At 42.9% G+C, this 15,598-nt stretch overlaps 2 protein-coding genes across 3 annotated transcripts in view; one reads left to right on the top strand and one right to left on the bottom strand.

Moving 5' to 3' along the window:
• Positions 1-681: 681 nt before the first annotated feature.
• exosc6 (exosome component 6) lies at positions 682-6,208 on the bottom strand. The gene is made up of 2 exons (XM_068602813.1): positions 5,897-6,208; positions 682-1,293 (listed from the first exon to the last, which is right to left on the bottom strand). Exons 1-2 carry the CDS (start codon positions 6,172-6,174, stop codon positions 750-752), a joined length of 822 nt encoding a protein of 273 aa, XP_068458914.1. The 5' UTR covers positions 6,175-6,208; the 3' UTR covers positions 682-749.
• aars1 (alanyl-tRNA synthetase 1) overlaps positions 5,161-15,598 on the top strand; it is a 25,853-nt gene continuing 15,415 nt past the window's right edge. Inside the window, exons 1-10 of one of the 2 annotated variants that reach the window (XM_068602812.1) lie at positions 5,161-5,179; positions 6,749-6,820; positions 9,019-9,176; positions 9,306-9,494; positions 10,081-10,226; positions 11,675-11,866; positions 12,822-12,966; positions 14,006-14,151; positions 14,278-14,386; positions 14,658-14,808. In XM_068602812.1, coding sequence (XP_068458913.1) covers positions 9,033-9,176; positions 9,306-9,494; positions 10,081-10,226; positions 11,675-11,866; positions 12,822-12,966; positions 14,006-14,151; positions 14,278-14,386; positions 14,658-14,808 — 1,222 coding nt within the window. In that variant the 5' untranslated portion in view covers positions 5,161-5,179; positions 6,749-6,820; positions 9,019-9,032. Of the gene's footprint in view, positions 5,180-6,669; positions 6,821-9,018; positions 9,177-9,305; positions 9,495-10,080; positions 10,227-11,674; positions 11,867-12,821; positions 12,967-14,005; positions 14,152-14,277; positions 14,387-14,657; positions 14,809-15,598 lie in introns of those variants that run through there. The other variant, XM_068602810.1, reaches the window with a different exon arrangement.

Raw genomic sequence — 15,598 nt, 5'->3', positions numbered from 1 at the left:
CCGGCATCCCAACAGCAGTTAGGCTACCCACAGCGTCCTATCTAGCCAATAAGTTACGGCCCTGCAGCCGTGGGCTGCACTTTTTTCACCCGGACCATGTCAATCCACATGCTCCTCAGCAAGGTCTTTGTCAGCTTGATGCACCTGCAGTCAAGCTACAACCCTCAGCTCCTCTTCATGAAAATCTCCGGCAGTTGAGGGAGAGTAAATATGCAATTGTAATGATTTTAATTTGTAAATTGTGAAAAATGAATGTTTAAACTTCTGGAGTATGCAGCCAACTGCACAGTAGTGTTTTTCACCACCTGCAAGTTCCCACTCAGGCTTTACACAGTAATTACATCACATAATCCAAATAAATAAAATGCCCTTTGTAGCTCTAGTGACATTGAAGGCATTTCTCAGGACAAAGCAACTGAGTTTAGTATTCAAACTCCAGTTGAACCCATTTCAAACCCAAACTTCCAGCAGAGATAATAGTCTGCACCCTGACAGTACATTCAGGAACTATCCCAGATGAGCAACCTCATTAATCCAACCTACAAAGTGTGTTCATGCCTGCGATATTCTTCCCAAGTGTAATGTAAATCAGAAGTTTCACACCACAAAACACAGAATAAACAATGAGTGCGTTGACAATTTTTTTTAATAGAAAACATCTGAAAATTGTAATTTCAGGAATATAGTTGTAGTCATAAAACATAGGTTGTAACGTAAAAAAAACTCTGCACTGAGCAGTTATTGGTCTCTCAGCTCTCTGAGGGGAGCGCTGCCCTGCGCACAGCCTTGGACAGGGCTTGTTGGATGACTGGGTACAGTTTATAACATCCGTCGATGCAGGTCCGCACCCCGGCTGTCAGAGTCTCTTCAGCCATTTCTCCATCTGACTGCAGCCCAGAAATCTGGTTCAGGCTGGGGAGGAACGCAACGGTCAGACCGCCCTGGTTGTTGCTGCCGACTGAGCTGCAGTCCATTTCCTCCACGTAAGAAGGGTCGACCACGTAAGAGGCGGCATCCTGACGCATGGAACAACCAAGCACCAGATCGTACATTTCGATGCCAGCGTCTGCGAGAGCGAGCGACGCACAGGTGACTGCATGGGCCAGAACGGAACCGCTGTTCTCAAGAACCATCACGTTTACCTCGATCTGAGAACGGGGATATTTGGTGAGGCACACGGCTGGCTGCAGACTCTCGTGCAGCATCAGGGAGAGGTCCTTTTCCTGGCTCCCCTGAATCCAGGAGCCCCTCTCCAGGCAGGAGAATGGAGCGAAACGCATGTCAGTGGTCAACCTGGATACAAGGAGAAATACGATAATACAGCTGTGTTGTCTTCATCAACTCTTCCTGTAGAACTCTATTACAAACATCAGTGTCCACTTCAAATGCAAACTATGCAAGTAGGGATACAGATGCTTGTGGGTAGACCTAACTAAACTCATGCATGATTCAAGGTGTCATTAAATGTTACAGCAATTTTGTTTAATATATAGTTGTAACCCACTCGTCATACAAAACTATAGTAGGACTGTTTTACTGCTTATTAGTTCAGGCTCGCATTGTCGCGTGCGTTTACCGTGCTGTGTACACACGAACGTGTCAAGATTTCGACGTGCGTCAAGATTACATGCAAGGCAATGCACAGCTGCGTAGAAGCTGCGTTGACGGGTATTTTCCAGCGGGCAGCGTGACAGCTGCATTGATGCAGCACGAACAGCGCGTCGGCTGCGGAGCGATCGTCGCGCGAGTTGAAATCGCCCAACTCCGGCAGCAAAAACGGGTGAGTCATAGGCTGCGGTTGAATAGTCAAATAATCACCTTTTGGTGTGTTTACTCTGAACGCTTTAAAAAAAATTCCCCACACTAGTCGAGAAAAAGTGTGTTTACACCAAATGCAGCATGACTAATTAGTCATGCTGTTTTTGGTGTAAACACACTTTTTCTCGACGCGCATGGAGAAAAATGTTGTGAGCGCCACAAAGTTGGGCGTGGCTTATCTCAGCCGCTTCTCTCCGGGAAAAGATAGATCCGTTGCGCTGCCCGCTGTAAAATACATGTCTACGCAGCTGTGCATTGACTTTGCATGTAATCTCGACGCGCGCCGAAATCATGATGCGTTTGGTGTGAACACACCATACCATAAGCACTTTTCCTTGACCTCTGTGGAAATGTCACGGAGTCATGGAAAAGATGGGAAGGAGCAATCATGAGGAGTTAGGAAAAGACAACCGCGGTGTTTAGAGACTCCACTTACACTTACGGTTGGGTACCAAGGACCGGTGCTAATGTGGCACCTGTTCCAAGACGTCCGGTAACTACCCGACTGAAACAACGCGGATTTCGGTGTCTGAGCCAATTTAAATACTTTTTTTTTCAACACTACTCTGTAAAGTTGCATGGTGTACCCATACTAAAAAAGGTGGCGCGGTACCCGTACGTTAAAAACGATAGGATTTTGCCTATTTTTAGTATCGATACTTTATTAAACTAGCGTGGATCAGAGCACAGTGACTGCTCCGCTTCCTCTCATGTTGCTGCATGCAGCAGGACTCAACGGGGCGAGGCTACCAGCGCGCACACACAGCGCGCTCAGAGTGATCCCTGGGGAGACATGAGTGCAGGAGCTTTTGCAGTCCTATGCTTGTTGGAACAAAGTTGTAGTCCAGTAAAGCTCTCAGTTGATATTAATGATGACCTATTGTCCAGTAAAGCAGCAGAGTTTGTAGAATCCAACCGTTTCTGAGTGGAGTTCTGTTGAAAACGCTCCCTGTTAAGCCACCTTAAGCTGGTCTGTTCTTTTTTTAAATAAATAAATAGATATATTGTTTATAGTTTGAAGTTAAAAAGTTTGAAGCTGTAGTTTGACGTGTTTTGTATGTATTTATATTCATAGTATACTTTAAACAGTTAATATATTGTTCAATTTGAAGAAAAAAATGGCAATAAAAAATATCGGTTCATGCACCGTTTAGGGCACCAATATCGTTTTAAAAGTATCGGTTTAGCACCGGTATCGTAAAAAAACCTAAACGACACCCAAACACCAATATCGTTTTAAAAGTATCGGTTTAGCACCGGTATCGTAAAAAAACCTAAAACGACACCTATCCCTACTTACACTAATGCTGTGTTCACACCAAACGCGGTGCGAATATAACACTGGGTCCGAGGGCGAGGGCCTCACTTCTCTCAATGAAAAGAGAGATCTTCTCAGCTATTGACTACGGAACTAGTTCTGCTTTATACTTGTTGTGGAAGTCACAAAAACATGGCAACATGAAATGCCCCCATTTGGGTTCAGAACATCTTCCGTAGCCGCACACAGCTCTGTAATTTTCACCAACTCCAGGAACTGAGTCTGGTGTTACATTATCGTTTCCGCCATCCACCATTGAAATAACCACTGGTTCTACTTTCTACTTGTTGTGTAAACTCCACATAGTGTGAACATCAAACTCCATGGTGTCCGGGTTCGTAATTCTATCCGTAGTCCCACAACAGCGTCTGAATGACAGCCGCAACGACGGCGACGGACGGAGCTTCTCAACGCTGATTGGCTGACACGGCTATGACTCCCGCGATTTTTTTGCCGGAGTTGGGATATTTGAATTCACGCAAATTTACACCCCGTCAAACGGGCTGTTTGCGCCGCCTGAAACGCGTCTATCGCACAGCCCAATGAAAAAAAACGCCTTTTCACCCCACGGCGCATCTTTGCATTGACATTACATAGAAGGTCCGTGTATTTTGCGGCCAAGGGATTTTCATTTTGAAATGAGAAAACCAGAATCAGGAAACAGCTTGTTTCCCGATTTCCGTTTAGAAATAGGAAAAGGGTTGATACATAATCAACGTATTTGTAATATGTCAAACACCGACGTAATCAGGGAGAAAATATGTTTCTAGTCAACGTAAGGAGACAGGGTTGCAGCACACCACCTATGCACATTCCTCTATGAAAAACCCAGTGTTGTCCCAAACTTAGTACATTACGCAATGGCGATATCGCCACAAGACATGGCATTCATTCGGTGTTCTGAAATAAAACCTGCATATTCGTGCAATGCCATTCTGTTGAGGTGCATCTTCTGGATGTCTGACACCAAATTAAATACATCGCCAACTACGGATAGCTTTCGGTTCACAACACAAAAACCTACGCAAAATTGAGAAACAAGATTTCCACGCAGTATTTTAATTATTAATATCCATGTTTAAGCATATCAAAGAAAAAAATCAGATAAACGGGTCGTTTTTCGATTATCAAAACAAAGAAAGGAAAATGGGTAATTTTCTGTTTTTTGTTTTCCTATTTCTAAACGGGAATCGGGCAACAGCTTGTTTCCCGATTTTTGTTTTGTCATTTCAAAACGAAAATGCGTTGGCCGCAAAATACACGGACCCATGGAATCTGGTCGCACGTCAAATTCGCGCCGCGTTGGGTGTGAACACAGCATAAGCAACGTAGTTATGACGCGAGAGCACGCACATGTTAGTGACGTCGGCTGTCTGCAGCGGTGAAACTACAATGTTGTCGCTGGAAGCGGTTTCATCCAGACACTCGTCCTGGAGCCGTAGCTGTGTGACTACGGATCATAATATGAACCCGGACACGGGGCGCTTGATTTTCTGACATTTGTGGTATTTCCATGTAGCGCCCTGCTACTATGGTCACCTGTGGTTTTGGGTCATTTATTATTATTTATCATAGTGAGGAAAGTATTCGGGTGACCCACTCTTGGAAGGGGGTTTTGAACCTCTCGCAGCCGGACCTATCGGTTTTTGCTCAGGTGTTCCCAAGGGGCCGGAGGAAGATAAAAAGGGGTGGTCGAACTAGAGAGTAGGGGTCAAATGTATGGTTGCCAACCGCTGTTAAGAAGAAGAAGAAGAAGAAGAAGAAGAAGAAGAAGAAGAAGAAGAAGAAGAAGAAGAAGAAGAGAGCAGGGGTTGTTCTTTTTCCCGAGGAGGAGAGGTGTGCGGTTGTTGGTTCGAGCCTCAGGGGATGGTGGCATGGAGTAGCAGCTGTGACGAGGACACGGAGCCGCGTTGGAAGCCGGGTCGGAGTGGTCGCGGCTAACCAGCTCGCGGCTAATCAGCGAGGGCTTTGCTGAGGACGGTGCTGCCACCGAGGGACCGAGAAGCAGGACGAGCCTCCGGCTGTCATCGCGCTTCTGGCACCGTAACTATCGCTCTCTCTCTCTGGACCCGCGAGTACTGACCTTTTCCGTGGAAGATAGCTTCAACATGCGCGCCACCCTAGGGTTAGGGTTAAAAAAAACAACCAGTTCCTCCATTATATGATCATAAAACTGATTTACGGAAGCTGACCTGTTGTAACAACAATGGGTGTTCCCACGAAATGTAGCTCCACCCACTCAGCTTGTCAGCTTCTCGACGAGTGCCGGCACTTGAGCGGCGCCTGCCACTGACTTGCCGCTGAGTCACCGCTCTCCTGGCACCTGTCTGACGCCTGCCACACGCTCGCCGTTGTCAGTGATCGCACTCGCTGCCCCTCTAATTTCGAATGAACGATAAAACAAACGAACAAAACGTACACGGACCGCCCGCGACTGTGTCTGTTTGGGGTTAATAGGATGTATATGCAGCGAATAGGTTTACAGATGCGCTCCTTAGCGCCATATCATCGGGGAGTTTGAAAAGAAACGAACGCCATTAAAATAGGTTGTGTGGCGTGAGTGCGTGGGAAAAAGTGTGTGTCACAAGACGAAAGACGTGAAAGTTGGTCGCTCTGAGTTCTTTTCCCGGAGAGAAGCCACGGCGATAAGCCACGCCCCCTTTGTATCTTGACGCGTTCGGTGTGAAGACAGCATTATAGAACAATAAAAAATGTCGAATGAAATGCATCAATACATTCATTAAATCCATACACAGCTACCTTCCACATTTCATGTCGGTGTCATCTTTCCGCTCCATTTCCCTGGGGCCATAAACGCAGCACATCAACTTGGTGTTCCCAGCCTCGATGTATGCAGACCCTTTAGCCTGGCTTACCAGTCCGCAACGGACAAAAACAGGCCGGACGTCTACTTGGTCCCGCTGTCGACCGTCCGCTCGGGGCTCGAGCGAGGGATGAACGGCCGCCGGTTTGCACAAAAACAGAGACGGACTTTGTGACGCTTCTGGGCCGCGAACACGTTTGGTGTCAGTCGGCATGGCGCGTGTATGTTCAGCACAAAACGAGTCGCGTCTGAACAAGTCCGGCAGAAAATACCTTCCCCCAGGAAACACAGCGAGTCAAATAAATATTCCGTTAATCGTTACAGTGACGGGGACTAGTCTTACATCAGTAATAGAAAAATCTGATGGGCAGCTGCAATAACAATCAATGACATTTATTGTAATGTATTTGCATATTGTGTCACAAAATCACAAATTATTACACGATGTTTGATACATCTCCTGGTGACTTGGCCAGAACCTAAGCACCCAAACTAACGACCTGAAACTATAATTGACGAGACATTTTAAGGTAACTTTTTTATTTACAAACATGTGCACAGCCCTTTTTTAAATCAAGCTGATCAAAACATATCTATTACGCCAGCGTCTTTTCCATTGCATCAGCCAAACCAAGGAAGTTTGTTCCATTCATGTGGCGGGCTCGGCTAAGAGTGACAGTAGGTTTCTCCAATAGAAATCTCCACTGCCCAACGTGCCGGTGCGACTGAACCAATTGGCGGCGGCCATGGACATGTCCTCTGACTCTGCTTTCTTTTTGGTCGAGCAGCGTGGGCTAAAGCGGTGTGTCAGAGATACAAGTAACGTTAACTGATCCATTCCGCGGGAACTGCGACCACTTGTAAGTATTATTCTTTGTTGAGGTGCTGTTGAAATACAAAACGTGTACCGCACCTATCGCTAAAGAAGCGTCTCTGTAACAGTTGTGTGTCTGTGCGACAGACCGAGGGAGCCGGTTCAGTTGCCATTGCTAGCGTCAGCTTATCAAGCTAGCTTGCCTCTGCTCACCACAACACATTACAACCACCCGACGGTCAGATCATGCTTTATGACGGCTTTTAGAAGCAGTTTGCGATAAGCCGTGGGTGGCATGAGTTGCAGTATTTTGTGGAAACGGTTTCTGAGCACTTGTTTACAGCTGAGATGCAAAGGCGACATGGGAGAACTTATGTTCGTCAGCAGTAGGAAGGGAAATTACCCCCTGAGACGTCACGTTAGACCTGCGGATTTGTGGTACAGCACTCTCCAATGGGAATGTGTTTTTTGAGAAGCACAGGCTGCTCTGCTGACTAACTTGGCAAACACAACATGCGTTGATCCTTTTTTTAGTGTTTTAAAAGTGCACCACTTTCTCTGTTTACTTTGTATTCTCCTGTTGTCAGTTATTGTGTACCTTTTTTACCCTATGGCCATGCACTTTGTTAGCTTTTTTCTGCTTTATGAAGCATACACAACTATTATTGTGTTTTTAACAATACACCAGGTATGTTCTTCGCAGAGGCCAAAGTTTCCATCCCAACACCCCAAGGTCTCTACACGTTTTGCCGTTGCCAACGGGGTGGTTTCGTAGTCAGGATGGGGATGGTAGTGGTTTACCGTCTGCTTGTTGGCCCCAGAGAGCTGAAGGTATCGGCTGAGTGGTTTGTTCTTTTGCCAGATAGTTTACGAACGAGTCCACTAATGGGAATTCTACTGTACTGCGGATTAATTATAGGCATCATCGTTACTGTAGCTATGGTGCATGCTGATAAGACCAAAACTAAATTTATTTTAATTCAGATCCTTCGAATCCTTAATCGCTTTAATTTTTCCAGATGCAATAATAGCTCCTCTACTAATTCTTTTCATTGACTCGACCCCAGAACCGCTTTGTTAACGGCTACTCCTATATGTCCACCCCACTCTCTGAACTTTTTGGTAGCTGTGAAGTGTCAAACTTAAGCTCCATCTGACCAAAACACGCAAAAGATTCCATGTCGTCAGTAATTGTGGATGCAAAACTGCACATTCCAATGTTTTCAGGTTGACAGCAATGCCCTACAGCATGAAAAGCCTCACCTGCCTCACAGGTTTTCCCAGTTGCTGTTAGGTTTTATGAGAAGAGCCAAGGAGGCCATGTTGTTGGAGGGACAGAGCAGAACGTTTCTGCTAAGATGGCCTGTTGGGACACACACCTTAAAAAACGACTTAACTTTTTGCACAACAAAAAGTCAAACATTCATATTGGTTTATAACGCACAATAAGGATGTTGTAAACCAATGTAAGCGTTGAATGTATTTGCCATTGCTGTAACTAATGGGCCAACTGCCCATAGGTCTCTGTTTAGTTGTTTACAATTACTGTGCTGATGTGAAGACTTAAATGTAGACTTAAACTAAATAATAGTTATAATAAATCATCTGTTAAGGCAACTGAGAAATTAAAAATGATGAAATGAAGCTGTTTATCTGTAGCCTGGCCAGGAAGTTAAATGGGCTACCTGATCAAGGTTTTTATGTAAAAACCCAGTTTTTCTATAAAGCATTCATTGCCCACAATAGCCATATACAAATTGAAGAGATAGCTGGCATAAACGGTACGTAAAATTTCATGATGACTGGCAATTGATACCATCTCACACAAGTTTGGTCATGGAGCTCAAAAGTTTTTTTTTACCAGTAAAGTATTGAATCTCAAGTGTATCCCAGCATGCCGGACTTCGCGGTTGGATTTATTAATATGTTTCAGTGTCTTTCCTGTGCTGTCAACATTGCTGATTCTACAATGGAAAGCATTAAATAAACTTGCTTCATTAACGTACAAGCATACACATTTTCGAGATGTATTTTTAAATCATTATTATCATATAAACCAGTTTCTTTTCACCTCAAAGGCCAAGACTAATCTCCAAACCTCTTTAGATAATATACTTACCATGCTGTTAGGAATATATGTATATATGTTCATGTTGTCACTAGAACACTTTCAGGGAGCCATAACAAGTGAACTGGACTTTGAGCTGAAATATACAGTATTCATTTTTGTGTAATTTTGTTCAGACAGCTGATTCAGGATGGACTCCTCTTTGAGTGCTTCTCAAATCCGCGAGAAGTTCATTGACTTTTTCCGTCGCTATGAGCACAATTACGTCCACTCGTCTTCCACCATCCCATTGGACGACCCCACGCTGCTTTTCGCCAACGCTGGCATGAACCAGGTACACTGTGCATCGTCTTACAAAAACATCTCTGTGCCTCTCCACCAAGATTTGACTCAGTGCTTCAATTCTAAGCTTTTTGAAGCAAACACAACTTACAAATTTGCCTTTTCTGCCGCTTCGTCTTAGTTCAAGCCCATCTTCCTCAACACCATTGACCCATCCCACCCCATGGCCAAGTTGCGTCGTGCTGCCAACACCCAAAAGTGTATCCGTGCAGGAGGCAAGCACAACGACCTGGACGATGTGGGTAAAGACGTCTACCACCACACCTTCTTCGAGATGTTGGGGTCCTGGTCCTTTGGGGACTACTTTAAGGTATTACACAGTCATAGTTCTCAGCCTTCAACTTACAGTAATGATACAACTGATATTAGCTTTTTGACACAGATACCGCTGTCAATATTTCATAACGATATCAAGTTTTTTTTTAACAAGTTAAACAACCCAAATACATGTCCCTTAGATTTGTATCAAATACTTAGCAGGACATTTTACAGTGGGAAAAATCAGTTGATCACTGCATTCAGTTTCTGAATCACCTCAAACCAAGTTTAAGGCATTTCTGTACAGCATTTTCTTGCCACTTTTCGGTAATCATGTGCACCAAGACTTTTTATCTGCTGCAGTGCCCTTCATTTTGACATCAAGATAAAGTGCACTGTTGCTAAGTATGTGTGGCTTTGTGAATAGAAACGAGCGGATCCAACCGTTAACAAACTTGCTTCATTAACATGTAAGAATACACATGAAATTTTAAGAATAGATTTTTTTTTGTCAATATTATCATATAACTTTTTTATTTTTATTTTTCACCTCACATTGGCCTCTTAACCAGAAGTGTGCCACCAAGTCACTTCTCTTGTCTCTGCTCATTCTTTGTCTTCCCACTTGCCCCTTGCAGCACCTGGCCTGTAAGATGGCCTTGGAACTGCTGACCCGGGAGTTCGGTATTTCCATAGACCGTCTTTACGTCACCTACTTCGGGGGTTACGCTGACGCTGGCCTGGAGCCGGATCTGGAGTGCAAACAGATCTGGATCGACCTGGGGTGAGCCTCGCTTGTGAATGATATGCATTGGTGAATGTGCCAAATGAAGGCATTCGCTTTAGGGTATCTTTGAGCAACTTTGAATAATCACTGCGCTCTCTGTGCAAATTATTATTCGTTAGCTTTTCTTCTGATTTCTAGTTGTCAGATTTCTTTCTGTTGTTTTTGTGAGAACATCGCAGGAATATGGCCCTGAGACTGGTCTTCACAGTTACTTAAATGTTTTAATCTTTCAGACACTGATCAAAGTAGGTTCTAGGGCTGCAACTAACGATTATTTGAATAATCAATTAATTGGTCGATTATTTTTTTGATTAATCGGATAAAAATAATAATTTTAAAGCATTAATTTGCAACCTTTTATTAGAAAAACAGAACTGACCGTGCAAATTCACAGTGCAAAAAATCTTAACAATAAAGAATTCATAAAAAATAAAAAAATACAAATCAGAAATCTTAACAGGATTTGTTTGAACATCAGAACTTGTTCTGTACACTCACAGACATGCACAATAACATACATGCACACACTCACACGCATGCACACTTACAGACACACACACGACACTCACAGACACACTCAGAGAGATGCACACTCACAAACACACACTCACAGACACACAGGTACACACACTCACAAACATGCACAATCACAGACACTCACAGACATACACACTCAGAACTCAAAGACAAGAGATGAGAATTCCAGACCTATGTAACCACTCAATGTATCAACGGATAACATACGGACTGCACTTTACCCAAACAAAGGTTAATAATTAGATATCGAACTACAAATCCCAGCAACACTTCCTCTGTATGAAGCCACATTATTGTGTCTTCATACAGTTGACTGTTGAACGCAGGTTGGCGTTCTTCACCTCAGAGGAGATATTTACACATTGTTTCTCTTGAAGCCCCCGTAGTATTTTAAAACAAAGATGGTATCTAACCCAACAGCGCAGCTCAAACACGGGGAATGAACGACTAGCTAGCGAGCTAACGACAACGGTTAGCCTAGCTGTTAAGTTATTGTACACGCAATGCGACTATGCAGTGACATACGAGAGGATACAATTGGCTGCAGAACCTCCTGGACCTTCTGTCTGCTGAGCTCTACTCAACTGTTTTGTTCGATACTCAAACATCTCCGCGACCTATTGAGTGGCATAATAATCGCACAACAAAATTTTAATCCATAATGAAATTTGTTGCCAAGTTTTTTAATAAGCGATTTTTATTAATTTGTTGTTGCAGCCCTAGTAGGTTCAGATATCTTAAAGTCACATTAACCTTGCTAAGTGAAGTATCACCGGGTAAATATTCACATTGTGTGTATCTCCAATAAATTATTGAAGCACAGGGAAACAAACTATTGAAAAACACTATGTACAGGTCCTAATTTTCCCACAACTGCATTTTTACACTGCTCCCTCTGTTCTTCCCAGGGTAGCCGAGGCTCGCATCCTGCCAGGCAGTATGAAGGATAACTTCTGGGAGATGGGGGACACCGGTCCCTGTGGTCCCTGCAGTGAGATCCACTTTGACCGCATCGGAGGGAGGGACGCCTCTCACCTGGTGAACATGGATGATCCCAATGTCCTGGAGATCTGGAACCTGGTGTTCATCCAGTTCAACAGGTAACGGACTTAAACCAACACATCAGAGTCTCAGCAAATCCTTCAATGAAATTCCTCACCGTATGTCCACTAAAAGGGTTTGTTTTTGCCTCTGACGGGCTCCAAATTGTTATTATACGTTTCTGACAACCTTATGGAAATCACAGACAAATAAAACACTTTATTTTTTACATTTAATTCTGAGTCACGCGATATCAATCCGTCTATTGTCTTGACCCTTTGATATTCAGCATGTTTTTCTGAGCTTTTTTTCTAAATGCTGCACATATGTGGAAAAAACAACTTACAACTTATCGGCTGATTACTGTTTCAGGCGGCATAGTTCAGAGGTTGTTTGGTCAAATTGGTGCAATTATTCACACATCTGCACACAGATTACTGACTGTGGGATGCATGTTAAGTCCTTTTAGTTCATTGTTTGTTCATTCCTTATCTCTAACACCTCACGGCTGTCTGTTTCAGGTGAGGCTGGTCAGTGGGTTACGTAGGAATAGCACTTATCTGTTTGCAACACACAAACTATAAATATAGATCAAGTGTTGTTGGAATCTGTTTTGTACTACTGAATCATATGTACTCGCCATCTCTCCTACCCTCTTGAAAACTTGGTTGTATGTGCAGCACAAAGAAATGTGCAGGTTATTTTTTCATTTTTTACATCTGATCTGGTTTTATGAATTAAATCTGATCACTTGGTCCGTGTAAACACATAATCTGGTTTCTAAAAGGGTTTGAAATGTGTGGAATTTGCATGACACAAGAGCAAGGAAATAAATGGTTTTGGGATAATTGCTCATACCCCAAACAATTCAGTGTTTGACTTTGACGCAGACTATGCAAAACTGTACGATCCTCTGTATGAACCTTTGTGCCCTCTCACTGTGAGTCCGCTTAGTCAAATGTGCTTTCATAGGGAATCTGTTTATAACTCCTGCTTCTCGTTCTACCTGCTTAGAGAGTCAGAGACGGAGCTGAAGCCTCTGCCTAAGAAAAGCATCGACACAGGAATGGGTCTGGAGCGCCTGGTGTCCATTATGCAGAACAAAATGTCCAACTACGACACCGACCTCTTTGTCCCGTATTTTGAAGCCATTCAGAAGGTAAGGAAATGCACCTGTTTTGTGTCACTGAATGGAAGTGCAGAAACATCTCTCTCTTTTGAGAGAGATGTTTCTGCACTTCAATTAGATAGCAATTTGTTGAGCTTATGAGCTCAACAAATTGAGCTCATAAGCTCAATTTGTTTTACGTGACTGCTGCAGAATAACCGGGTGAATTCTGTAGCAGTCACGTGATTGTGATCCAAATTATTCTTCATCTTCAACTACTCCTTTCTACCCGTATACTTTTTAAACATTCACTTGAGACATTTTCAAATTATCTTAAATTTACCTCTTTGAAATGCTACTCCTTCTGCATACTCTCAGCGGCAAACTTCCTGTTAATTTTAATCAGTTCACAAAGCTTTGGTCTATTTAAGTACGAGTCAGTTTTTTAAAATCTTTTAACTTTTTTTTTTTGCATTATCCCAGTTTGTTTTATGTCTTTTTCTGACCTTTCCTGAGTTCACAATGGTAGTATAGCGCTGCTGACAGAGGGTGACATCCCAGCTAAGTGCAGAGAAGCTTTAAAATCTTTTGATTGCTGCTGGACTGGCGTAGCTGATCGAAACAAGCTAAATAATGCAGTTTGAACTTTGACATTTTGAAGCGTTTCTCTACTTGTGAATACTGTCAGCAAAAAAAACTCAATTAAAACCCGACAATTTCCCCAATTATTCATACAATATTGGTATTATTCAACTTTTTTAAGACGACAATATCAATCAAGTTTATTTTAATGGAACATTTTACATCAGATCTGGACTCAAAAAAACAAAAGGGGAAGAAATAAATCGGACATGATGGAAACATACAAGCTAAGAAGGTAATACAGTACTATATTAAAAGTACTAAAAGTCTTCAAGTGGTTGAAAACTCTAGAATCTTAACTAAAGCTTGAAATTTGGTGCACAAAGACATATTTCGTTCTTAGAGGGTAAACATAAGCAATTCATTTCATATTATTAATTATAAATAAATATACCCTCACCTGCCTAATCTAATAAAGACAAGGCTGATTTCTTGTGTTTGTTTTCAGAATACAGGTGCTCGACCGTACACTGGTAACGTAGGTGCCGAGGATACTGACAGCATTGACATGGCCTACCGTGTGCTGGCTGACCACGCCCGCACCATCACCATCGCCCTGTCGGATGGCGGACGGCCTGACAACACTGGACGAGGGTGAGACATTAGAGTACACTGTGCTTGCAGATTATTTATTTTTTTCCAGACAGTGGGGCTTTGAATGCAGTAATTTGTAGTTTTTCACACATCATCGTAATGCTTTGCCGTTTACGCCTTGTTTAGCTACGTGTTGCGGAGGATCCTGCGCCGCGCAGTACGTTACTCTCACGAGAAGCTGGGAGCTCAAAAAGGCTTCTTTGCCTCTCTCGTGGATGTGGTGGTTGATTCCCTGGTGAGATTTATAATTTACTTTTTACTTTCTTTAGATTCTGGACTCGAGATTTAGGGACTTGTCCTTAAACTTTGTTTTCTACAAGTTGAATGAACTATTAAAATGGACAATGTTAGCACAGATACGGTCAGTCCTCCTGGTGCTATCTAAATAAAATTCTACCCGTCAACGTGATGCATTATATTCAAACAATTGTCCGGACTGAGGTGACCTCCTCTTTACGTTCCCTCTTTCACTTTTTCCATGTCTTCTTTCACTCTCATACCTCTAGGGCAATGCTTTCCCAGAGCTGAAGAAAGACCCAGAAGTGGTGAAGGACATTATTAATGAGGAAGAAGAGCAGTTCCTCAAAACCCTCAGCAGGGGACGCCGTATCCTTGACCGGAAGATCATGAGTCTGGGAGACAGCAAGACCATTCCGGGTGAGACCCAGTTAACGGACATAAGCTCAAGTTGGAAGAAGTTTAGGTTTATTGTAAGATGTTGATACGGCTTTAAACTTATAATTTAAACAGGTTTCTTATATCTTTTGTATAACACACAGGACTCCCTTACCAACCATGTCCGTTATCTCTTTGTTCTTTCCTTCTTCCGTCCTTCTTTTTTGTTCTTCTTTTAATTAAATCAAGATGTGTTTGTTGCCGTTACAAATCTGTTTAACCGTGCATTTTTTAAATTTAATATTTAGAAGAAAAAAAAAAGAGGGTCTACAATTTGAAAAGCTAAAATACAGATATCTCAGTCCATGAAGAGTGGTGGAAGTCTACCTGATGGTTTTTAAAAACGTTTCTTTTTCTGTCCCAAAGGGTCAGTATAATTTGTGCACAAAATAAGACGCTAATTCCAAAGTACAAGTCTTAAGAAGCATCATTCCCAATTGATATGTTGAAAATACAATAACAGCATTGACACATGAAGCTTTTTGCATCAAATTTCTCTCAGATTGATTAAAACGATGACTGCATTTGTATGAAATTGGTTTACTTTTTGCCTCGATGAGTTTTTGAGCATTACTACTTCAGACAGACGCCTCTTGCATAGTCCAAAACACGTGATTTCACTATAAATATCTACGGACTGGTGTTGCATCGCGTCATATCAGCTGGAGATATGAAACAATAGGCTTGTTCGTTAGAGCTGCGCCTCACCTGGAATCCAGATGAGAGCAGGCGGCAACTGCGGGAGGCATTGGCAGAAAACTGCGATCAAGTC

Source organism: Clinocottus analis, unplaced genomic scaffold (assembly GCF_023055335.1).
Source record: "Clinocottus analis isolate CAN_PGR_092001 unplaced genomic scaffold, fCliAna1.0.p SCAF_6, whole genome shotgun sequence".
In the NCBI taxonomy this organism is placed as follows: Eukaryota; Metazoa; Chordata; class Actinopteri; order Perciformes; family Cottidae; genus Clinocottus; species Clinocottus analis.
This window is presented reverse-complemented; position numbering and strand designations above follow the sequence as displayed.